We start from the raw sequence: 27,111 nt of genomic DNA on the forward strand, positions 1-27,111 counted from the left end.
TGTAACATCAATTTTATAGCTATTTTTACACCCAATATATTATGATAAAACGGTAAAACTAGTATTAGATACAGCTATCTAGTATGAGATAAAACACATAAGAGGATTAAAGTACTCGTGTACAGATGTAAGAATTACCACGCGGCTCTAGGCGCTACAGGTAGCCGCTACGCGGTGCTACGCGGGCGCTACGCGGCTACGGCGCGGCTACGGCGTAGCGTATATAAGCGAGGCGGCTTGTTCGTAGCGTATATAAGCGACGCGGCTTGTTCGTAGCGCTCATTTCACGTGATAACAAGCTTGCGCGCTTAACCCGCTTTGTGTTTCGAGGTAAGTGATATTCGTAGATATTTTTTTTCGAAACTTTTTTGTTGTTAGTAAAAAAAAGGTTGTGAACCGTGCGATTGTGAATTGCATTTTTTAAAGGCAAATTTGCAAATAAGTATAAATTAGGTGTAATAAAATAATAATTTTCATTTTTTTTAATATGTATTTAGTTAATTTAATAATTATATTAATTTCAATAACCGCAAAGTCTTTGGATAGGTATTATTACTTATTAATTATATTATACGCGCGCGAAAAACTTTGGATCCCTTTTGACGAAAAATGCGGAAATGTAGGTGAATGAAATTTTGCACAGTTATAGTTTATATGGTGAAGGAGTGTATAGAGCTAATATTATTTTTAAATTACGCTTTTATCATATATTTTTTTAACAAATAAAACATTACACACACTACAACACACAACCTAGGAGATTTTGATTGACAAGCCTATACACACGAATTGTACTCTTTTATTTATGGCTGAAGTGTTGTCAAATTGAAAATACATAGATTTAGTTTTTTTTATTAAATCTTAAATACTGTTAGACAATTATTACATGGCCAGTCTGTCATCATTTGACCTTATTAATTTGAGACTGTCGCAGGAATTACGTCTGAAAAATAATAAAGTCAATATTTTGACAATAAAATATCAATAGAAGAGCGTTGAAATTTGAAACTTATAATTTAGTTTTTTATTTGAGGTCGAATTTCGAACATTGTGCGATCTCTATAAAACTGATAAAAATTTAATTTTACTCAAACAATTTAAATCAATATTAATAACTATACTAAAGCTTGTCACACACAGAGCAGGTAATGTAAAGATGTATATTATAGCACGATATATCTCGATACATCTCAATACATCTTTCTATAGAAATCGTCAGGAGACCACACACAGCAGCTATATGAAAATATATATTTACATTTTGATACATCTAAATACATCTCAATATATTTCTGTATATTACGATACATCTCTTCTCTTCATAGGGTGTTCAAAAATTTCTGTGATTATATTATTATTATGTACTAGCGACCCGCCCCGGCGTCGCACGGGTATAAAATATATAGGCACTGAAAAAAATTATTAAAATCGATAACATAATATGATCCTTCACGTGCTCTACTTCTTATCTGTGCCAAATAACATAAAAATTGCTCCAGTAGTTCGCGAGATAAGCCCTTTCAAATAATTTCCCCCGTTTTTTCCACATTCTCCTATAAAATTAGTCTTAGCGTAATAAAAAGCGTGGCCTATAGCCTTCCTCAATAAATGGGCTATCTAACACTGAAAGAATTTTTCAAATCGGACCAGTAGTTCCTGAGATTAGCGCGTTCAAGTTATAATTTTCCCCGTTTTTTCCACATTTTCCTCTATTTCTTCGCTCCTATTAGTCTTAGCGTGATAGAATATAGCCTATAGCCTTCCTCGATAAATGGGCTATCTAACACTGGAATAATCATCAAAATCATATCATAGAAATAGATTAAAGGGAACAAAGGGACATGACCGAAAAAAAGGGACTTTGTCTATACATCTTTTTGAATTTTTGATTTTGAATGTAGCGATAGATACATTACATTACCTGCTGTGTGTGTGATAGATTAACATAATGTAAAGATGTACATCCCGGGATGTAATATACATTACCTGCTCTGTCTGTGACACGCTTTATCCCTCTAAATATTTTATTTATTTTCGCGCGTCATGATAAGCATAATAATTTATAAAAAATTATCCGGTTTTAATATTGTTACCATAAAATAAAATTGAAATGTAAATTTATCCGGTTTTAATATTATTATTGTTACCATAAAATAAAATTGAAATGTTTCAATAAACAAACTCAAGCCTCTTTGCTGTGGTTAAAAGTTGAATTCCTTTGTATTGGTTTTTACTAACAATTTTGTACAAAATATTCACGTTTGTAATAACAAATTCTACAACCACTACGTGGCTTCTTTGATATCTATACTAATACTATAAAGACGAAAGAACCATTTGTAACGAATAAACTTATAAGCTTGACGGATTTAAAATATTAATTTTGCTATGGATATGGTTAAGAAGGACGACTTTTTGTCGCATATAGGTTCCAGGGATTCTACCCCATTACAAATAAAAACATCAACAGATCGATTATATACAGGGTGTAACAAAACTGAGTGATAAGGGCTTTAATATTATTATTGTTACCATAAATGTGTTTATAGATTTCATTTCATTGTGTGTGACATAGATTTCACTGTAAAAGTAGCAGCGATGAAAGAGCATATTTTTTTCTGATTTGTATGGGCAAGCGCCCGAGCGTCATGAATTTTTCCATACAAAAAAGAAAAAAAAGTTACTCTTTCAGCGCTGCTACTTTGAAAGTAAACTCTATGTCAGGAACACATACACCCCCTAAAGTATTATCACTTAGTTTAATTACACCTTGTATACAAGTTTAACAAAACAAAGTAATTATACTTTGGGGTGTACAAGAGTTTACTGTGAAAGTAGCAGCGCTAAAAGAGTATTTTTAATCACAAAAAAATAAATACGGTGAACCCTATATGATAGACACGTACACATAAAATATAATATTATTACTTAGTTTTGTTACACCCTGTATAATAAGTCTCCTTGTCTTTGTCTGGCCCATTAGAAAAGTTACTTGACAGACAGAGACAACGCAATGTATTTAACTGTAAAAGGTTTAATATAAAATCTGGATCCCTAGGTTTTGAGTACAAGTTAATATCTTGATGCTCTTTCTTGACTTTTACAAATCTACACGAAAATTAAATCTTATGGACTTTATTGGCGACTCTCTTCACTTTTTCTGAGCTAAGTTAGCGAGCGAGCCTATTCAAGCTTACGTGTATGTAACATTTTTTTAAAATGAAATAAAGGGGCAAACGAGCAAACGGGTCACCTGATGGAAAGCAACTTGTAAAATAAAATAAACGCAGAAGAGCTGCAGGTCGTTGCCAGCCTTTTAAGAGGGAATAGGGGAGGGTAAGGAAGGGAATAGGGTAGGGGATTGGGCCTCCGGTAAACTCACTCACTCGGCGAAGCACAGCGGAAGCGCTGTTTCACGCCGGCTTTCTGTGAGCCCGTGATATTTTTCCGGTCAAGCCGGCCCATTCAAGCCGAAGCATGGCTCTACCACGTAAAAATAATGTCATTTTATTATGTCATTAGTATTATTACTTTCTTCATAAAATAACAAATAGCATCAATCAAATTCTTAATTAACCACTTGATTATGATTTTTATGAGTCTGAGTTATTTTCTAATTGTTTGTCAAAATACAATTTCTAAAATAAATAATACAAATAACGGGAGAAAAGCATGGTATTAAATCACAATTAACCTTAATACAGACGGACAAATTTTTTTCTGTATAATAATATCCGTGACGAGTTCCACAATTTTTAAATGCAAATCTTTTCACCCATACTTATATTATAAATGCGAAAGTGTGTCTGTTTGTCTGTCTGTCTATTACCTCTTTACCGCTGAAACGATTTGCATTAAATTTAGTATGGAGATACTTTTATTTTTATTTATTTATTTATTTTACACTTTATTGCACACAAAACCATTAAAAACTAACATAATATTAGATAGACGACACAACAGGTACTGCTTATATCTATAAGAAATGTCTTCCAGCAGTCCTAACTAGAGATATTTGAACAGAAACATCAGATAGGGCGTGCACAGATAATAATTAATATTGATGAACAATTTAAATTACTGTAACATTTTAAAATACAATAATTATACTATACTATTATACTACAATACTTAGATACTAATAATACTATTCTATAATTTATAACATACTATATCGACATAATATTATATTCCAATTATAAATATTTAAACATTATATGGATACTGTATACTATATGTATATTTAATAATAATCTTAAATGGATTCAGTATTGAGGTAGTGTTCCTTCGCTTGTCTTTTAAAGACAGTGATTGTGGGACTATCACGAATGGTTTTAGTCCATTATTGACAATAATATTGCGTGTGTGCGGCTAGCCTTAGATATTAAAGCAAATATAGGAAAGAGTACAATATTTTTTGTTACTTAATTTTAAGTATAAATGTACATCTTCCTAAAACTCTCTGCCGAAAACGGTTTTGTTCGAATGAATTTATATTTAAACTAGATGTCCCGCGCGGCTTCGCCCGCGTAAATTAAAAATTTTACAGAATCCGTAGGTACATTTTCCAATAAAAAATATTTCCCCCGTTTTTCCCACATTTTCCTGAGTTTCTTCTGTCGTATTAGTCTTAGAGTAATAATATAATATAACCTTCTCGATAAATGATGAGTCTTACTCGATAAATGATTTATCTAACACTGAGATAAGTTTTTAAATCGGACCTGTAGTTTCTGAGATTGACGCGTTCAAGCAAACATACTCTTCAGGTTTATAATATTAGGTAGATATAGATTTTTTTTAATTATCGCTTGACAAACTCGAGTCTCGATCTAAAAGACTATGAAATGGTATAATATGGTAGTGATGATGATGATGATGATGATGAAGAATGTAATTTGCATAGTAGCATATGCTTTCTGTTCTTAAAACAACGCCGAAACTCCCAAACTTGTATCTATAAAGAATCAGGAATTCTCTCAGCACCTTCCGAACCACGGTATACCAGGTATATCTCGGTGCAAAATCTTACTTGTTGGTAGCATATGCTTAGAATACTTCTCACGAAACCGAAGTCACCATATGTTTCCCTATAAGTTTTGAGGAGTTCCCTCGATTACTTATGGATCCTTCATCAGATCACCACTTTTCTGAATATAATACCAAATTGGGATGATACCCTATATACCAAAAGAAAAATTTTGAAAATCGGTTAACAAACGGCGGAGTAATCGTTGAATATAAGAAAACGAACATAACACCTCCCCCATTTTGAAAGTCGGTTAAAATTGTAGCCTATGTGTTATTTATTTAATATTTTAATCAGCACATGAATTGAATAACAAAATTTTTTTCAAATTAATCGTAGCACCATCTGTCAGGACAAACTAAAATTGAAATAGAATAATATTGAATGCGATGATAGCGCCGTCCGCCGGATCTAATGTAAAACATTCCAAAATCAACAACTCCTTATAAATAACAAATTAATTGAAAAAACATTTTCCAGTAGACCAAACTGTAAATCTAAACCATTCTCGAATCTCCACGAACACACACAAAAAATTTCATCAAAATTGGTCCAGTCGTTTAGGAGGAGTTCAGTCACATACACACGCACACAAGAAATATATATATTAAGATTTTTTAACAGCCTTTATTCTCCCGTAAAGTTTAAGCAAAAATAGTACATTTTTATGCAGTAAACATATCTATTATATCTACCTTTACTATATATTTATGTTATATTATACACATAACGCCCGCAACTCCTTTCAAAATTCGTTCATTGAACCGTACATTTTTCCGCCACAAAAACAGTACTATGTTGTTTCATGTCTATCAAAGCAGGTATAAAGGACAGACGGACTCTCTTTCGCATTTATATAATGTTATATTTTATTAGTAAGAATATCTTTACAAACAAATTTCCTTGAAATATAAATGCAACAACAGCTTCCATTACAAATGAAGGACAAAAGAAAATAAGTCCCACTTTGTGCAAGCGATCCGTAATAACTAATATAATAAGCTCAATATTATTTAACTTTATTATTTAACTAAAATATAAATTTATCAATTTTCAGAGTGCGTGTTACAACACAAAATGATAATACTAATAATTAAGGGTGTGTTTGATGGCGTATATCGATATCATGCCTTATACAAAGTTCACTGTAATAATACTCCCCACACCGGTTTCGGTGACGGTGGCCAGTTTCATTGAAATTAGGCCAGTTACGCAGGAGTAATTTTATAGTGCCCAAGTATGTGCACAGTACACAAGAGCACTCTCTCTTCCTTTCACTCTCATAACCCAGTGGGACGGAAGAACGACACGACTGGCAAGAGATCAGGACCGACTTTTTTTACATGCCCATCCGCCGCATGGATCATCTTACTTGTCAGACAATCAGGTGATCAGCCTGCATTGTTCTTACCAAACTTGGAAATAACAAGTTTCCAACGCGGAATTCGAACTCACGACCTCCGGAGTCGAGAGCCGCGCTTTAACCACTAGACGTTATTGTTCACTGTGTAAAAGTAGTAGCGCTGAAAGAGTTACTTTTGACTTATATATTACTATGTAACTGAATGAATTCTAACGTCATGAATTTGCTCATACAAAAATTAAATAAAATCGGCCCAGTGCGAGTTCGACTCGCAAACAAAGGATTCCGTTCCATTAAATAAAAAAATAGACAAAAATTGTGATTTTTGTATGGGAGAGTAATTTTATTACTAATTATTAAAGTTTGAATACAATTTTAAAGTATTCTGTGAACATTTCAAGTAGGCTGTTGCCTTTATTAATATCGAGCAAAAAAGGCCGAAGAAATCGCGTTTGTTGTACGGGAAGGGAAATATTAATTTTATTTTGTTTTTAGTATTTCTTCTTATAGTGTCAACAGAAATACACAATGTGTGAAAATTTCAACTCTCTAGCTATTACCGTTTTTGAGATCCAGCCTGGAGACAGACAGACAGACGGACAGACATCAAAGTCTTAGTAATAGGGTCCCGTTTTTACCCTGTGGGTACGGAACCCTTAAAAGTAACTCATTTAGCGTTGCTACTTTCACAGTGAATTTTATTAGAAGGGACACAAACACGGTGTAAAGAAATATCAGATATTGTTTTGTTACATTCTGTATACAAATAGAATTATTGCCAATTAATTGTCAAAATGTTATGAAGCCATCTCTTTTTAAATTTATGGAATAGAGAGAGATAACCGTTATCATTACCTTTAACAGAGACTCACTGCATCTTAGGTTCATTTGGGCCAATTGGAACTAGGTGATAGCTTCATATTTTTAATATAAATATCATTCATTATCATACTTAAAACATAACTAACTATAACCCAGACTGATGCAGCTAAGTCTTACGGCCAGGCCATAACACTGCGTTGCGGCGTCGCATCGCAAAAACCCTATAGAAAAGCAATGTGGTTTTTTGCGACGTGACGTAAGGATTTTAACATAACGCATTGTATGGCATTGTTATGTGATATGGCGTCTGCGCTGAGTCAAATCCCATACATTTTCTATTTTGTTAACTTCACTTTAGACACCATGAATATTTTGTGGCATTTTTCTCAACAAATCATGTGTTTTATTAATCTATACGTATACAAATTCATGTAAAAATTGAGTTGAACATGAAATTCTACCAATAGCCTTAGCCTAAGCTTCTTTATAGAATCGCCAATCAAAATGTATGGAATTGACATTAGACGAGTCAAACGTCAACTTCACACCATCGAACGCTTTAAATGTCAATTCTAAACATTTAGATCGGTGATTCTATAAAGAAGCGATAAAGAAAACGTCTCGGCTTAAGGCCTTACAGTATAATAGACCGATTCGCTGAACTGAACAATTATATGTAGTAAAGTTTTCTGCAGCAAAATGACGGGTAAATGCAGCTTTGTTGATAAACTTTGAGAGGTTTTGTGCTTAGTCAAAGTTTAATGTAGTGCTCGCCTAAACCACTAACCACTAAACACCTACGTTCACCGGTAATTCTGTCACTAGCTACGAAATAAGTAAACGCCATTATGACTATCTTAAGAGGCTTTAACATTATTATAAACTCGTTATAAAATATTCTTAATGTGTTATAATATGTTTATTACACAGGAATTACTAACAAATAATATGTTAATATATATACATTTTTGTTGCATTGATTTATGAAAAGTGTTGAAGAAATAGTTTTATAATTAATTAAAAAAAATAACGTAAAAGGAAATTTTGCAAGAGCAGAACCCTTAACTACGATTATAAGAGTAATTAAAAAATTGCAACATTACTGCTTTCGATGTTAGAAGAATACACTAGAAAATAAAGAGTGAAAATGGGGTGTTATTAAGAGTCCGTATACGAAATTTTGCTGATTTCGCTCATTTTACAGACGTGATTTAACAGTTAAAATACAGTATTTCTATAAGTTTTAATGCACAACATGTAAGATCATTTCAATTATAATCTAATGTTGCAGCTAGATTTTTTATTTTTTTTAAGTATCTTTAAATAATCCAACTCAAACCCGCGACAGTTTTGTGATTTTTGCTGTAAAAGGTTTAGAATATCACCTGTTTATGGATTGTATTGACGTCTTAACGGTATGAAAAAAATACAATGTACTGTTGAGAAAGTCGTCGATACAATGTTGGAATTACTTTTTACGACTATCATATAAAAAACCCTTTAAAAACCAGAAAACCTATAACTGCCCGCTAACTTGGCGATCGTCCTTTTTCACCCGGCATATGAAAGACGGGCGTGAGTGTGAAGAGAGCAGTAGAAAAGATAGTACGGGCTCTTAATATTAACTAGCTATTTGACCGAGCTTTGCTCGGTATTCGATAAAACACGAATAAAATGTAATTTTCTGAAAATGATTCCTAGCTAGATCGATTTATCGCCCCCGAAACCCCCTATATACTAAATTTCATGAAAATCATTGGCTCCGATTCCGAGATTTCAATTATATATATTATATATACAAGAATTGCTCGTTTAAAGATATAAGATGATAACGGTATAATTTTCCTTAATATAATGAAATATAGGAAAGCTTGAAAATGATATTGCTCAACATAAATGCTTGATTAGATTTTGAAAATGCGAAGATTTAAAATGTTGACCTACGAATAATAAAAACTAGTTGAGACACAACTTTTAAACTTTGGAAATTCTTTGACCAGAATTCGATAATTTGATCAGTCTCTTGCGTCATTTGAAATCAAAGTGTACGTGGTTAAACTGTTTTGAATAAAGAGCTATATTTAAATATAACTTTTTAATTTTAAATGCAATTCAGTTATTAAACTTCTTCGAGGCGGCTGTCAACGAATTTAAAGCGACTTCTTGTAAATAAAGTTTTTGATTTTGCCGGGGAGCGAACGAATTGTTTTCAACTGTAAAACTTTTCTTCTAAGAACTAATTTTAAATACATAATTACCGCATGTCAATTGATTACTTCATACTTTACAAACTGTGTGATGTTATTAAGATTTTAACACGTTAAAGTAAAAAAAATACTTAAAAGAAATTAAGCTTTTTCAATACGTTGATAGATTTACATGTTTTTATTTATTTATTTAATTACGACACCAAACAGTACATACATCTAAACATTATTAAAACAAGCACATTAATTATTATTAATTTTTCAGATGCATGTAGGTACCTTTAGCAGGTGACACGGCATTCGTAACAAAACCTCTACAAATTACAATACCAAATTAATTACTAAACTAAAAGAACATTAATTACAGGTAGATAGAGTATGATTGTAAAGGTAATGTTACACATAAATTGTGATTATTATTGCGCGTGGGCAGTAAGTATACGTCTTTCGCGTTAAAAACTGTCCTAATATGAGATTTTGAGACCCGGTAAAGGACATCCTTTACCGGGTCCTAAAATCATTCATACCTTTTATCAAAATCAATATTCAGTTCAACGGTTGATGCGTGGGAAAGACAATAGCCACTCTTCCGCATTTTATAGTCTCTATACCTACTAATATTATAAATGCGAGAGTGTGTCTGTAAATCTGTCTGTTATCCTTGGTGCGAAAAACAATAGAAAGATATCAAAAAAAGGGATATGGGCGTAGAGCCCATAGACGGCCCCAAATTAAATATATAATAAAAAACAAAACATAAAATCTGTCTGTTCACGTGCAAAACGCTGAACCGATTTTACTGAAATTTGGTATGGAGATAAAAGTATCTAAAGTAAAGTAAAAAGTATCATAAGTAAGAAAAGGATCCCCGGACTCAAAGGAGTCCGGGGATCCTTTCCCTTTTCCCTTTATGATACTTTTAAACAGCAAAATTGTACGGTTCCAGCGCTATAAGTCAATTTCGCCGCAGCAGAGTTGCGGGCGTCATTTAGTGTTACTACACATTTATAAAATATGATATTGCAGCTATCTTTACTTAATTGCACCGAATTAAATAATACAAAATTTTGGCTTTTATAAAAAAAAAGTTAACACTTAGACATTATCGCGGTCAACGGTCTACGGTACACGAGTATTTTAGTTATTGTTTATCTGCTTCGAGTAATGAGTATAAAATAAATACTCAGCTTACCTCGGAGAGAGAAGTTGGGAACTAAATAACTCTGACAAACCAAAGTATTTATTTACCAAAGTGCAACGCAAATCGCTATTCCCTGTTAAATATTGTCTTGTATTTTATGGAGCCTTCAAAACTCTACGTTCATCTTTGTTTTGAAAAAATGTTGTCGAAAACAAAGCATTTTTAACGAAAATCAAAGTAGTTAATAGTTAAAGTTCTTATGTATTTTACTTTTGTTTTGTTTTTTGTGAACAACTTTTTTGTATGAGTTGTTACCCGAGATTGATTGATTAACGCCTCCGTGGTTCAGTGGTTCAGAGCACGGCTCTTGACTCGGAGGTCGTGGGTTCAAATCCCGCCTTGGAAACATGTTATTTCCAAGTTTGGTTAGGACAATGCAGGCTGATCACTTGATTGTTTGACAAATAAGATGATCCATGCGTCGGATGGGCATGTAAAATGTCGGTCCTGCGCCTGATCTCTCGCCAGTCGTGTCGATCTTCCGTCCCACTGGGTTATGAGAGTAAAAGAAATAGAGAGTGCTCTTGTATACTGCGCACACATTTGGGCACTATAAAATGGACTGGTTTCAATGAAACCGGCCACCATCACCGAAACCGGTGTGGGATCATTATTTTATAGGTATACCAAAGATTGAGCATCAAGCGCTAACTAAAATTATATAAATAATCTTAAAATGCCCATATGTGCAAAGGAGTATGACATTAAATGTATGGTGTTGGGTCCAAATTTCCACCACTAACGAGACCTATATATAGTAAAATTGTCGACTAAACACTGAATCATTATAAAAAGACCGCAATCAAAAATACCCTGTCAGTGAAAAGTTATGGATGGATTACCATCTTATATAAAAAATATTGTTGATGTAATAAAAATGTATTGAGTTTCGTGCAACTAATGATACTTATGTAATGGTCTGCTAAATATGTACTAAATTATTATAACTGGGCCGCAACCAAAAATAACCAGTCAGTAAAAAGTTATGATGGAATGAAAAAGTTTTCTACCATTTTATTCCATAAAATATTATTGATATGATCCATTGCATTTTTAACTACTTTATCTATGCTATGTCATGCCGCTTGGCATTCCCTGTAGGTTTTTACTGAAATAGATGAATATAAATATCAATATTTTCACTCAAAAAAGTCATTTTTATATGGTCATAACTTTTTACCGACAGCTTTTTTTATTTATCTCATACTGAAAGTTACTCTATATTTAAAGGATAATAAGTCTAAATAGCTCTCGTTAGTGGTCGACATTTGAACCACTTCAGGTCATTCTCCTTTGAGTAAAAGTTTTGGGTGCTGCTTTCTTTCGAAATCATTTCATTTCGACACTTTTTCGTTTTACAAATTTTACGTTTTATTAAAGACTGAATAGTGAATATCTAAGATCTCTCCCTCGTCTGAGAGGTTTCCTTCAATTTAATAATACAGAGAATCGCCTTGTAGTTGGTGCATGAGTACCACACTCCCACTATGAGAATAATATTGTAGGGAACATAATATGATTCGAGTCTACAACTCAACGGGAAAATTTTCCTTCATAATGTAATGTCTCGCTCTTCGAGCTGTATTTTAAGAAGCAATTTATATTTTTCAAGATCGTGCATCTTAATAAAGATTTTAATAGGAAGAAGGCGTATTTTATCCGTTTATTCCGCTCGATCGGTTTTGCATATTAATGCAGTACAGCTATCAATCTATCGTAAAGATTCTAAACTCGGTTCGATCGCGTCACGAAAGCAATAAACTTTGGAAATTCATTTACTGAGTGCGCTCAGTGCATATTAAATGTAATTCCATTTTTTATTTGACGATTCTCATTTATTTTTCTAAGGCCAGGAAGCAGAAAACGCTTAACTAAATAATAACCAGGAAAGCGTAGATAAAAATATATCATATTACTTTTATCGTTTGTTCTTCGGTTCTTCCTATACAAAAAAAAAATATAACTTAATATTCTAACGATCCGTTCAGGTTGTTTTGAAGTAAATTCAATGCAAAAACATTTTCTCTTTTTGTTATTCTATACCATAGACAAAAGTTTCAGACAATATTATTATGTAGCCGATTTACCTACAAACACAAAGAAAGTTTTGGATGACCTTTGCCTGATAGTTTAGGACAGGGCAGTTTTAAGATAATATTGTGATTAAAACGGACGTGGAAAATTCTGACCCACGCTGACTGCTTGTTGACCTTCGATTCCCTCGAAAATGTGTGGCCTCAATTACACATACCGAGTATAGAATGGTGACTGGCGAGACAGCACTCTCGGCCAATCAAATTGTCTGCTTGCTTTGGTGTAAGAGTCCCCGCAGATATACAACTTTAAGTTGGCCGACTATCGTAAATAGATCAAGATAGAAGTAGGTATGAAAAAAGTGACACGCTCGTGTTCATACAAATTGGAGCGACATTGCGCTTTTATCTTGATCTATTTCTGTGGTTTGTACGATAGTCGGCCAACTTGAAATTGTAAGTCTGCGGGGACCCTAACAAGGCTCTATGCAAGAGGAGTCCACACCGCCGTTTTTCCATACAAACGTTGTCCCCTGTTTCCTCCCTAGATAATGCCGGTAGAGTTATGATTTTTTTTCTGAATATCTATGGCCACAATTAGCTGCATGTCTCTATGTCTTCTTTTTTTTCATAATTTTATTATTAAAAAGATAAGAACGTCCAAAAACCCAAAAAATGGCAAAATTTTCCTCTGTGTTCAAACACCCAGAAAGCAAAACTGGCTAAAATATACAAAAAAAAATAAAACATAGGAGCACAGCTCAAGCCTTGCTTTAATTTTTATAAAAGTACTTAAATCGGTTAAGTTTTGGAGAAGGTATCAGCGGACAACGAATCGAAGATTTTCTGTTCTTTTATTAGAACTTTTGTCGTGTTGTCTCTATCGTGCTCTGCGGTGGGAGACTTGAGATTGGTGAGACAGCAATACATTTTCAAATACCTATTTTCAATTTCTCTCGCCCATGGTATAATAATAATTATGCTTACGAGGCACATGGATATGTTAAGAGGATACTCTTAACATATCCATGTGCCTCGTAAGCATAATTATTATTATATTATGATCTAGCTTAATTATTATTATAATAACATTGGTTGTGGATACACCTTATATGTATGTTAGCGGCCTCGCCACCTTGGACCATGATGGACAATTACTGGAGCATGTGTTACGTCTATGATGCCCCATGATCGACATAACCATGGTCATTCTTCATTGTCGAAACGGACCGTAATGAAAAAACATTTACGCGAGTATCCTATACGTTCACCCGCTAAAAGTTATCAATTTGTATCAAGTTATACCTTTATAATAAATGAGCGAGAATGCCCTTCGCGTTATTGATAGATGGCATCTCATGTATCCAATTATGTCGAACTCGTCCGCCATCTCCGTCCCATGGGACGAGACACAATGGCGGCAATATCAACACGCCTTTAGGTATCGGACATCTTTAATTGTTTGAACGTAGTTTTTTTCAATATATAGAGGTCAAAGTATATGAGGAAAGGAGATGTTAGGAAGAGGTTAGAGAGAAAAATATTCTTTCTCAACAAAAAATCTGTTTCCGTTTTTTTGTCGAGAAAGACTATTTTTCTCTGAGGCAAGACAAGGCGTAACTTAGTATCTAAGCACACTAGGCCAAAAAACGCTGCTGAAGTTCGACATGATAACGCCTGCAATGTATTTTAAATTACTGATGACACACCATGCCGAAATTACGTCGCGTTATATTGTATGCGTAGCGCATTGCTGGCGTAATCATGCTGAACTTCGGCCGCATATTTTCGGCCTAGTATGATGTTTAGACACTTAGCGCTTAAAAATATTTTATTTTTATTTAAATAAAGTAGAAAATTATGCCTAAAATTTCTCTAATAAAGGTTTCAAGCCCTACAACAGCAATTTATTTTAAAACTCATTTAAACTATTTTTAAAATCATTTTGGCGTATCCAGTTACAGTAAACTAGGATTAGTTTACAACCGGACAAGAGGAAACTAAACAAAAGTCAAATTAAAACGGTGTTTTGATACAGCCATATCGAATTTACATTCAAATAAATATCGTTGAATTTAAAATAAAACAAAATACACCGAGTGTGAGCTCAAAAGATTACAGCCACTTAATACACTACAGCGTATAGCGATATACGAAACTTCATTTCTCCGAGGACTCAGCATGAGATCTTTTAGACATCGTAATGCTATTTAATATTAAAATGTTAAATGTATGTCTTTCAAAACTTTTTTCGGATTTGTCCGCTACACTTGACGACGCGACCGCGCCACTATTGAAATCAATTATTATTAGCCATTACTCATTACATACAATAATTATTGCTTGTGATCTCGCAGTGTAGCGGTCGAACCGCTTATTCGCGCGGACACTTATAAATCCAGCTATAGTGTGGGCTTACAAAACGCTATAGATTTTTGTATTATTTCATTTTTAACGATATCCCAATTTTTCGATGCAGATTTGATAATCTACATCGAAAAATTGGGATATTTTGATAAATATACGGCTAAAATATGTTAATTTGAAAGGTCACCATGAGATAAGAACACACAGGAAAGCAATTTATTTATTTTGCGATAAAGAAATCAGGCACGAATACAATTTATGCACTGTTTCATTTTATCAAAATCATAAAAGTCATTTATCATTTTCTCGGCTTTTTGTTTCGATATCTAATTATCTGGTGACAGCGATGTGTAGGGACATTTTGCTTACAATTAGGCAAATAAGATTAAAATAAATAAGAACAACATTTCGAGTTTTTTTGTTTTATCGTCCCTGACAAAATATTTTTGGGCAGAGAATTTTACAAAACAACTAAGTACATATTATATTTTAACGACAATGAATACAAGCCATAGAACATTTGGGATAGCATGTCCTCGGCAGGAATAGTTGTGAAGGCCAATGTCTGCGGTTAGCGATGTAATAGCTGACGTGATTTGTGGGACATGGGTCTATATTTTATTAGGAAGGTATAATTAAATATAGGCAATATATAGTAAGACCAACTATAGATATTAAAACACTAATAAAACCCAATTTTTCGTGCTAAAAAAGCTTATGCTCATTATAAATATCAAAGTATGGCCGCACAGTTAACTTCCCAGCATTGTTCTCATCTCATAGAAAAAGTTGTTCATTTTGACGGGCTCATTTGATGGTTTTAAGGATAACGGTGTTTACTCTAATAACCTGTATAAAAAGATACCTAAAAATATACTTGAGTACTAGACGGTGAACTCCGTTGCGCCCAAAATTCCTTTATCACGCGGAAACGGCATATTTTTTCCAGGATAAAAAGTATCCTAATATTATCTCCTTTCCCAGGATTCAAAGAATATCTCTGTAAAAAATCTCTATAGTATAATATAAAGTATAATAGTATGTACACTTTATAATATTAGTGTGGTATGCGTTCTTTTACGAATACAAATATAATACTTGTTGTGTTATTTTATTCTAAAAAGACTTGTATAAATTGTAACATTCTCGTGTGAAGAGCCATTTCATCATAATATTTTTACGCAGATAAAAATGGTAAAGTATCTAATTGTAATACTTGTTACTGCAAGTGTGTCTATTTTTGAAACACATGAAATTAGGCTAAGGGCCTGTTTGACCACTTCCTGATAAAGTGCCGGATAAGCTATCCACAACTTATTTGACAGATTCTCCAATCTCCATACTCTATCTGTTAAGTTAAGTGGTGGACGCTGTTTTGCCATATAAAGTATTTCGCCCATATTATTTTATACACACACATACAGTATTATCACTTATTTTTGTTACACCCTGTATAAGAAGTAACAGACGGACAGACACACTTTCGCAGTAATGTAATAATATAATAACATAATTTTTTAACTCAAGTTCCAGCATTTTTCCGCGTATCCGAAGTTAACAATTCAACTCTGATTACAATCGTATAATGTTTTAGTAGTATTTTTTTGCCGTCGTAACTATTTTAGGAGGAAAGGTTTCCCAATGTTCTTATATAACAATATTATAACCGATTGCAAAAATTACATGCCGATTCGAAATGATATCCAATTTCGCGTCCAAAAGATCAGAGGGAAAGTTATTACGGACGTATCATATTAGCATTAAATATAATAGGAATATTATCATTCGTTACATTTTGGTCAGTAGCTGTATATATTATACGAGTATTATATAATATTCCGTATCCGATGGTAAAATATATTCTCGGTTTCGACCACAATATTTCTCACGAGTTCTGAAAATTCGCGAACTCTAGTTCCGGCGGAGCTAAAAGTTTTGGTTATAATACAATGTGTCCCGACACCAGTGTCCGATCCTTTAATGTCATGATCTATGGCATATTTTATCGACAAATTGGCTCTCAAATTTTTTCTCTCTCTCACGGTTGTAAAGTGGTAGCCATTTTAGTTTTTTCTCGGGCTATCACACTAATCTGACCAGTACTTCTCATGTAAATATCCTATGAAGATAAAAAAGGTCTCATTTGATAGCTAAACTTGTGGACTATGCTTACACAGGCAACATGTTATAAATTTAGGGGAAGAAATATCGGATATGAATCGAGAGAGAAAAATTTTGAGAGCCAGTTTGTCGATAAAATATGCCATAGATATTGATATTAAAGGATCGGATACCGGTGTCGGGACACATTGTATTATAACCAAAACTTTTAGCTCCGCCGGAACTCAAGTTCGTGAATTTTCCTGCGTTCTTCCGCTAAATTACGCAGCTAATTCTGTGCCTCTCTGCTGGCACGAAAAAATAGCAAATAGTAGGTAATAATCGCAATATAAAAAAGTTATGTTACAGTTAAAAAACAGTTTTGATCAGACACGGATTTCTGGTTAACATAGCATAATATAATGTACAAAATGTAACTTTTATAGGAGTGTGTAGGCCGTATGCTTCCAACTCTACAAGGGTATATTTTTTTCGTTTAATTTATTATCTGTCCATACAATTCTTAACAATGTTCATTTAATTATCGTATGATGAATGATACAATGATACTTGAGAGTCGGGACTTCGCCTACCATAAAGAATTTAAAAGTGACGTTTGTTTTTTTTCACAGGCCCCGCTCACAATGCACAAGTCTACATACAATGGGTCGCTCGTCGCGGTGGGCACAATAGCCTTCCTGCTGATCACCATCGCCGCTGCACCAATGGTATCGTAGACAATATAAAATTTTCTATAACGGTAAATAATAACAATAACTTTCAGACGTGCGTGTTTTCTGCGCGGACGTATTTAGCGCCCAAAACGCTATAGCAATTTGTGGTACTACGCTTAAATTACATAAGCTGAAAGAAGTCCACACTGTAGTTTTTTATACAGGGTGTAACATAACAAAGTGATAATTGTTTAGACTGTGTACGTGTCCCTTGTATAGAGTCCACTATGAAAGTAGCAGTGCTGAAAGAGTTACGTATTTAATTATTGTATGGGTAAATTCATAACGTTGCGCGTTGCAGCGTTGAGACATTTCTCATAGAAACATGTAAGTCAAAATTAACTCTTTTTTCGCTCCTTCTTTCACAGTTAATTCTAAATATAAATAATAAATTTGTTTTTTTTCACACCCTGTTTATGAGATCTTATTCTAAAATTAAAATTTCAATAATAAAAAAAAATTAGAACATAGTATTACGATCTCGATTTTCCTCCAATCATTGTCTATAAATTATTAACTTTTCTTTTAACATCGTCTGTGACCTTTTAATTTTTAATCTGTTTTCTAAGAAAAATTACGTCGGCCCAAAAGTTTTAATTAGCGTTGGTTTTTTGGTTTTACGATTATGTTTTAGTTATTATGAAGTGATATTATAATATTCATCTTAGACTTAGCCTCTTTTCAGATTACTTTATAATTAAAGATAAACAGATATAATAATAATAACATCTATGGACGCTTTACACCACGTCAGTCTGGCCCCGTGGTAAGTACCTGAAGGACTTGTGTTACGGGTACCAGACAACGGAAATACATTTAATATTTTTATACCATACATATATTTAAGATTTTTATTAAATGATACACATACTTAATACACATCCATGACCCAGGAACTTTGAAAACTTTTTGTTCCGTCGGCGGGATTCGAACCCGTGACCCCTGGGTTGAGCTACCAACAGCCTACCAACTGAGCCACAGAGGTCGTCGAATACTCGATAGTCGATATACAAATAATAGGTAAAGTACTCGTGAAGATAGGTTTGTTTATTTTTAAGTAAGACGACGAAGATGATTTTCCCGTCTAGGGAAATTAAATTTCCGCCAAATTATTAAAAATAATAATATAGTATTAGCAGTTATCACAAAATCGCAACTCCTTTCAGCATTTTTTATCTTATTTAGTTCCAGTTGCCCAGCAGTGGGACACTCGGCTGTTAATTATAATAATATTTATTTATTAATAGTTCCAGATTTCACTTACCATACATATTTAGAACATTTTTCACACAATTTTATACCCACGCTCTAACCATACCATGTATTTTGTTTAAACATATTCTCGACATATAAATGAAATAGAACATAATGATTTATATACTATAATACGAACGGAATTATTCAAATCTAATAGTCCATGTATTTTAATCATAATAACAAAGCGCCCATACCACCTAACGAATTTCCCTTTGAATCAATGTTGGGTTATACTGTCATAATAAATCTATACCAATATTGATTTTGATACAGAAACTAAATATGAACTTGCTAGAACTTACAGTTGGGGGCCTATTATGAGCTCTTTACGTCCTTATACTGACTGTATAAGGACGTAAAGTGAATGGTTTTTAAGAGCTCATAATAGGGCCCCTGGACTAATATAAACATGCAGAGTGTAGTTTAGTATGCAAATAAACTTACTGTAAAGTTTTTTTTGTTTTTTTTTTGGTGTTTTAATTTCTCTTTGATTTGATTTTAATAGCACATGTTAGCAACAACATTTATAAACAATAAAATACTTATAATATCTTTAGACAATAATAATTTTAAATAACAAACTAGTATCTTTTACATGGTTCTTTCTTTAAAATAATTTTGTTAGTAACAAAGTTTTTACCAAAAAATAACGTATATTTATTTATAAAAATGTAGCTAATTAACAAAACATGAAGTAAAACAAACGTTTAAATAACAAAATTAAAGAATTCCAATAAGAGATAATTATTTATTAATTCCGATAAATAAATATTATTACATTGTAAACCAGTTAACACTTTTTGGAAAGCCACCCAGGTTATAAAAAATATTTTTTTCACTTATTTCAAGCAGCAAGGGTTTCCCAAATTAAATAACCATCCTCAGTAAGACACCCTCCGTGGAATGAACACAAACGTAATTCGTTTTACATTTTATTTGATATTTAATTATGTGTATTCTGAGGGTTGAGTTGGTCAATAATATTCAAACGTTGGCTTTGTATTATAACGTAAGGTTAGGAGCGAAGTCGTACTCCGGTGCGTTGCGTTGAAACCATAAAGTTAATATACCTAGCGGAATAGAGCAACAATCTCGAGCTGTCAAACGAAACCGAAATTGGTTTCATCTGTGTGTAAAAATATGTGTACGTATACACTTACACAAGCATGATTGAACATTATTTCTATGATATTAAATTGTCAACGTGCGGCACGTGCCGACTGGACGTCAAAAAGAGAGTGCTGCTGTCATGTATCACAATTCACACGTCGCTTTTTACCGCAGTGTTACTGATAGTGACATCTCTCTTGCTAAGGCCTTTGTTTCTCTATTCCGCTAGGTATATTGACTTTATGGTTGAAACGGAAATCGGAATTATACGCATTGTATGCGTTCGTACGCTGATTCTTCTTCTAGTTTCCTTTGTAGGGCACATCACGAAGGACAGTTCCGAAGGTGTTAGTTTCTAACGCATTACAACATACAAGGCGGAGTAGCACGTCATATTTAATTTTAATTCAGGGGGTACCATCAAAACACCGCGTCTAATATCACAACCACATCACAACGCATCAATATCACATAAGTAAAATGTTTTTATTTTTATTTTTAGAAAGGGTCTAAGCTACTGGTCTGGTTATGACCATGGTAATTTAATCGTAGCTTTAACTAGTCTATTGCTAGTTTGTTTGGATATAAGCAATGAGCGGGCCTGGCCCTCCCCTAAAGTCACACGTGTGACATTTTAATCGGGCAATGTTGGGGAGCCTAAAATATATGTAAAACCGTATTAGTTTCATGGTAAAACCACGTTAAGACATTGTTGTAGATCAAACGTAGCACATTGTATAAGTGAGGGATTTTCCTGTGCAGCCAATTTATATTTCTTCCTAACTGTACGAAACAAAATTTCTCTGTCTGGTACTTGGTGTTCTCTTCCTTAATACTTTGTTTTGCTTCTTCGGAACCTTTCAGATAAGTCATGCATACACTGCACTGATATTTATGGTCGAATGTACATACGACAGCAAGTTTTATTACTTTAATAAAAAATCAATTCGGTCTAACTGTCGTATTTATATGTACATACTACAGTTAGCATTACTTTTTTCTCATACTTTGACAGATAAGCATTTTAAAATAATGTGATATCTCTTTAACGGTAGAAGATACCGATACGATTGTTAGAGAGAACTTATGCAAAAAGAAGCTACGATTTCGAAGGTAGTATCTGTGTAGTTACGATACTACACTACAGCCAGGAGGGTGACGATATTTGATGCTCTGATTAATTTATTTTTATTAATTTATCAACTGCTATTTAAAATCAGCTTTCTTTTATCATCATTTTCAGCACCACCTCTAAAATAAGTTATGACAGTAATGCATACAGAGAACGAAAACGGCTTAGAAAAATTAGTAAGTTCCGCTTTAAGCTGGTAATAAGTAAGAACATTATAAAAGTTAACTCACTAACTTGCAAAATGCGCTTACTATTAGAACTTCGTACTAAGTCTTAAGCTTTCTAAATTCAATCATCTCTTTCTAAGAGATGACTACGGAAGTCTTTTTAAGTTAAAATTAATTTCAAAATCTTGTTAATCATAATATTGAATTTCATTCAAAATATTTTCTATATTTGGTAATTGGTATACCATCGGCCAATCATGCATTTCGTCGGTTTTAGGGCTTCGTAGCCAAATGGCAAAATAACAGATTATAAAAGTACAGAGATTATAAAAGTAGATTCGTTATGTCTGCCCGTATGTCCGTCCGTATGTCCCGGCAAGTTTTTAAGATCATATCACGTACAAAATATTTAATCCTATACAAACTGATGAATTTTCATAATTCAAAAGGGACTTTTGATCGATTTCTTATTGAATGAATAACTATTTTATTGATAACTTCACAAAATACACCTAGCATTGACCTCTTTTTCATTTAAATTTGTCTAATCTTAAGCGCATTAAGGAAACCCATAATTCTGTTCGTCCCCTATTTCGAGAATGATATTAAAATCCGGAATATCCGGCCCATGAATAAGGTTTTCGTTAATTAGTTAGTGTCATTATCATTACTTCAATCCGTTTATTTTAACAATTTAGTTTGTATTTCACGTCTCCGTGTTCCAGTAGTTTGGAGATTTTCGAAGATAATTATTAGTTCGATCCCCGCATCGGAACAATAAAAAAGTCGATCGCTTAGTTATCTTAAAGAATAAGAGCTTTCAACTCGAAGTAGTTAAATTAAATTCGATTCCAAATCGAAACAATGTTTGTAGCTTTGGGTGGGATAATACTTTAGAGTTTAGGCTATCATTATATTGACTTTAAATAATAGATACTAGATGCTGCCCGAAACTTCGTACGCGATGATATTCGATTCATTTATCACACGATGATCGTATCGCACATAGGCGGCGTAAGGCGTGGGCCACCGCATACGGCCGGACCTCGCGGTCCAAGGGGCCTCGCGCCCCTAGGAAGACGAGGATTTTTTAGAATTTACTAGTTTTGATACTTAATTTTTTATAAATATTTTCTTCTATAAAAAAAAGTATCAAAATAATTTTTCTCTCAACAAAACCCGTCTTTTTGCGTCATCGCGGGCAAAAATTTCTTGCCCACAAATTTAAGTCTTGCCCACTTGTATCGTATCTTTTGCTTGTTGAAGTTCTTAGCTCTGATCCGACATGTTTATGTCACTCAGGAGGCTGAAGAAGAGCCGACGAGTGACAATGAGCTGGTGCTGCACGAGGGAGAGCTGGACTACGGCGCGCCCTTCGACACTCTCAACTCGGCCGCGCTGCGCAAGTTCCTCATGCAACTTGACGCTGAAGAGAGGTAAGTTTGTAGTTGCTCAACTATTTATGAAAAGATACTAAAATTCCGGCATAGTGATGATGTAGAAGTCATACGAAAAACATTTTTTTTTTATTTAAAACTAGATGACGCCCGAACTCGTTTATCGCGCGGAACCCGTACATTTTTCCAGGATAAAAAGTATCCTATGTCCTTTCCAGGGACTTACAAAATTTTATCAAAATCGCTTCAGCGGTTCGGGCGTGAAGAAGTAACAGACAGACAGACACACTTTCGCATTTATAATATTAGTATGGATATAATAACGTAGATGCTTCTTAAACAAGGTATTTTAGAGTGTGTCTATGGTTATTTTTGGCAGGTTTTATACTAAATTCTAAATGGCATATCGCACATTCAGATTATCACTGGATTCGTCAGTAGAAGAAGTGACACAGGGGACATTAAAGAAATCGGGTCCTGTTTCTTTTTAAGTTTTAATATAAAATGTAGATTCTAATTTCTATAAGAGACGAAGTTAAAATATATTGGTTAAATTATCGTCACATGTATGTAAAATAGGTCGAATACGCACCTCAATTTAAATAGATCGGATCGCAAAGTTGTTATACAAATTGTGAAAGTTTTACATAATTTGATTTCAGTTTGTATTTGTACCCAGTCCTATCCCTTTTTAATGTGATTAACTCGAACTAGTTATCGGGTGTGAAATCTATGTCTTCACATTATATTAATCTACTAAACCTTTATTCAATAAAAATATTTTTATTCGTTCAATGTTTATATTTCCACGCCTACATACACGTTTGTAGACCATATAGGTATAGAAACATATATGTACGTATGTATGTAACTTTTATACGTGGGAGAGCCATTCTTCGGCACGAATGGGCCGGCTCGACCGAGGAATACCACGTTCTCACAGAAAACCGGCGTGAAACAGCGCTTGCGCTGTGTTTCGACGAGTGAGTGAGTTTACCGGAGGCCCAATCCCCTACCCTATTCCCTTCCCTACCCTCTCCTATTCCCTCTTAAAAGGCTGGCAACGCACCTGCAGCTCTTCTGATGCTGCGAGTGTCTATGGGCGACGGAAGTTGCTTTCCATCAGGTGACCCGTTTGCTCGTTTGCCCCCTTATTTCATTAAAAAAATGTGTAGGTATGAAAACGTAATAATTTAAAGAATATTCAGTAATCATAAAATATTGTTTCTAAAAATTCAATAACAATCATAATTTATTCACATGGCACAATTTAAATTGTTGTGTTATACTTAAAAATGAGGTTATTATATTAAAAATATACCTTTAGAACTTCTTAAACATTGTGCTTTTGAATGTTAATTTAGATATTGATGTATATTGCTGACAAGTGTATACTTAACACATTTACTTAATATATCTGTTAAAAACAAATACTAATGATAACTATTTCATTAACTCTTGTTCCATCGCCTTATAGCGACCTTTTCAAGCCATTTACAAAACCAATCTCAGACATAGACCGTCAACAGCTGTTTATCTACAAAACATTAAATTTTTGCTCTAACACATTTGTGGACTGTAGTATTAAAACTATTGCGAAGCTGTTAGGAGGCGTACATAAGGGTACTGTAACTTGCAAAAATGTTTAGGGTATTTGACATAACGTATTTAAAGCGCCCGCGCCGTCTCAGACGCCTAAATACCATAATATCTATACTTAATATTATAAAGCGGAAGAGTTTGTTGGTTTGTTTGTTTGTTTGAACGCGCTAATCTCAGGAACTACTGATCCGATTTAAAAAATTATTTCAGTGTTAGATAGCCCGTTTATCGAGGAAGGCTATAGGCTACATTTTATCACGCTAATACTAATAGGAGCGAAGAAATAGAGGAAAGTGTGGAAAAAACGGGGGTATATTATTTGAAAGGACTTATTTGAACGCGCTAATCTCAGGAACTACTGGTCCGATTTAAAAAATTCTTTCAGTGTTAGATAGCCTATTTATCGGGAAAGGCTAAATGCTATATTTTATCACGCTAAGACTAATAGGAACGAAGAAATAGAGGAAAATGTGAAAAAAAGGGCTTATCTCACGAACTACTGGAGCAATTTTTCTGTTATTTGGCACAGGTAAGAAGTAGACCACGTGAAGGATCATAGGCTATTTTTTGTTGACTAATTTGTGTGTGAAATATCTAATTTACGCGGGCGAAGCTGCACGGAACGTTATATTATTACGCGTGGTCACATCACGCGTAAACGGCTGGACCCATTTTGCTGAAATTTGGTATAAAGATACTTTGTTTTCCGAAAAAGAACATAGGATTCATTTTGTCCCGGAAAAATTACTGTTTACTGCATAATATACTTTTATGATTTGCGCGTAAACTATTCAATATATCTTGATGGAATTTGGTATGGAGATACTTTGAGTCTCGAGAAAGGACAGGGAATACTAATTTTGTCCCGGAAAATGTACGGTTCCCGCACAATTGACTTTTATGATTCTCGCCTAAACTATTTAATCTATTTTGATGAAATTTGGCATGGAGATTGGAGATACTAATTTGAATCTGGGACAAGGAATGTTTTTTGTCCCGGAAAAATGTGCGGTTCCCACACAATATACTTTTCTGATTTGCGCGTAAACGACTCAATCGATGTACGGGAACAACTATAAAGTCCACGCGGACGAAGTCGCGGACAACAGCTATTAATTTACATTTACCATTTTTGGGTTCTAAGCATAAGGATAAAATCAGGATCATATTACTAAGACTTAGCTGTCTATAAATTTTGGCCTGTTTTTTCTTACAACAAGAGTAATTAGACCGTATTCCTTAATTTGTATATGGTAATTGTATCTTAATGTTTGTCCCCAGGTTAAGTCCCCGCGTTGGTCGCTCGTGGCCCCCCGAGCCGCGCGGCTGGCTGCGGCGGCCCGACGGCAGGCTGGCCCGTCAGTGGCGCGCCGACAAGAGGCAGGTACGATTCCGCCAGTGCTACTTCAACCCCATCTCCTGCTTCCGCAAGTGAATTGTTGAGCTGTCTGTATAATATAACCTCCTCCTTTTTCTGGAAGTCGGTTAAAAGTTACTGTAAGCATAAATAAATAAGTAGAGTAAAATTTTGTTTGGTTCAGAGCACAGTAATTCTTATCGATAATACGATAAGAGATACTATGCTATGAACTTTAAGCCCGTCTTGCATCACCATCCCATACAATTAGGCTTATTTGAGACTTTTAATGAATACACCTTTATTTGACAGGCTTCTAGGCCTCTGTATTTCTATTTCTTGAATAAACAGTGTCTATACAAAGCAGTCACTACAAATATTTCATTTGAAACTATTTAGGAGTAATTCCAAGTAAATACAGGCTCGTTATACTTGATAGCAAAGAGCTTGTGATGTTATTTCAGATTAAGGTCAGATACCGAGACGTAAAGTGATGCTACAATAACATTGCGATTCAGAATTGAACTTTATTATCTACACATGAAAAAACACGTTACAGAGGTATCCGTAACAGAGGCGCAGTTTGAAATTCTTGCGTAGTAAATAAGTTACAATTTTGATTCGCCGCTTAAAAAACAGATCTGCATCGTGTCTTGTATCGTCTCGGTGTGAACTGATGCTAAATTAATTGTACAATACAAAAATTTTACATCTTTGTTCTCTTTTTAAATTACTTAAACAAGTAACCTAAAATTAGTACGAACCATGAGACTTTTCACCTTTGTTTAAATATAAAAAAACTAGTCTCTTGACTAAGATTATACACGTACCTGCAAATCGCATCAGAGCACACGTATTTGCGGCATAAATCTGCCGAAGCGAGTAACCTAATAAAGTAAAAAGTTGCCGTAACACTTTTCCCATCTCATTACATCTGTTCCGAAGTTGGAAAGTCTTTTGTAACGGGAAAAACGAGGTCGACAGAGCTCATTTCAATAAATTTTACAAGATTTGAGGCTGCCGCATAAAATTGCCAAAAGGGTGTATTGTTACATGCAACAAATCTTTATGAATCCAATAGAGGTATTCTTTGTGTAGAAATATAATTTTAACCATCTATGTCTTTAGAGAAAATTGTTAATATTCTTCGAAATTGTATCTCTATAAGTATGTAAGTTTAGATTTATGTCTAGTCAATGAATAAATTAATGTTATGTCAACGGACAAACTTGA

The 27,111-nt window shown here is 33.9% G+C and overlaps 1 protein-coding gene across 1 annotated transcript; it reads left to right on the plus strand.

Moving 5' to 3' along the window:
• Positions 1 to 271: 271 nt before the first annotated feature.
• Positions 272 to 27,111, plus strand: LOC121733144 (allatostatin). Its single transcript, XM_042123312.1, has 4 exons — positions 272 to 330; positions 17,755 to 17,850; positions 22,825 to 22,958; positions 25,803 to 27,111. Exons 2-4 carry the CDS (start codon positions 17,767 to 17,769, stop codon positions 25,954 to 25,956), a joined length of 372 nt encoding a protein of 123 aa, XP_041979246.1. The 5' UTR covers positions 272 to 330; positions 17,755 to 17,766; the 3' UTR covers positions 25,957 to 27,111.

This window comes from Aricia agestis, chromosome 13 (assembly GCF_905147365.1).
Source record: "Aricia agestis chromosome 13, ilAriAges1.1, whole genome shotgun sequence".
Lineage (NCBI taxonomy): Eukaryota > Metazoa > Arthropoda > Insecta > Lepidoptera > Lycaenidae > Aricia > Aricia agestis.

Bases quoted from the DNA above. Each gene is read 5' to 3' on its own strand.
- LOC121733144 (XM_042123312.1), top strand. From the start codon at position 17,767: ATGCACAAGTCTACATACAATGGGTCGCTCGTCGCGGTGGGCACAATA. The intron at 17,851-22,824 runs GTATCGTAGACA...TATGTCACTCAG, and splicing joins CCATCGCCGCTGCACCAATG to GAGGCTGAAGAAGAGCCGAC. The intron at 22,959-25,802 runs GTAAGTTTGTAG...GTTTGTCCCCAG, and splicing joins CAACTTGACGCTGAAGAGAG to GTTAAGTCCCCGCGTTGGTC.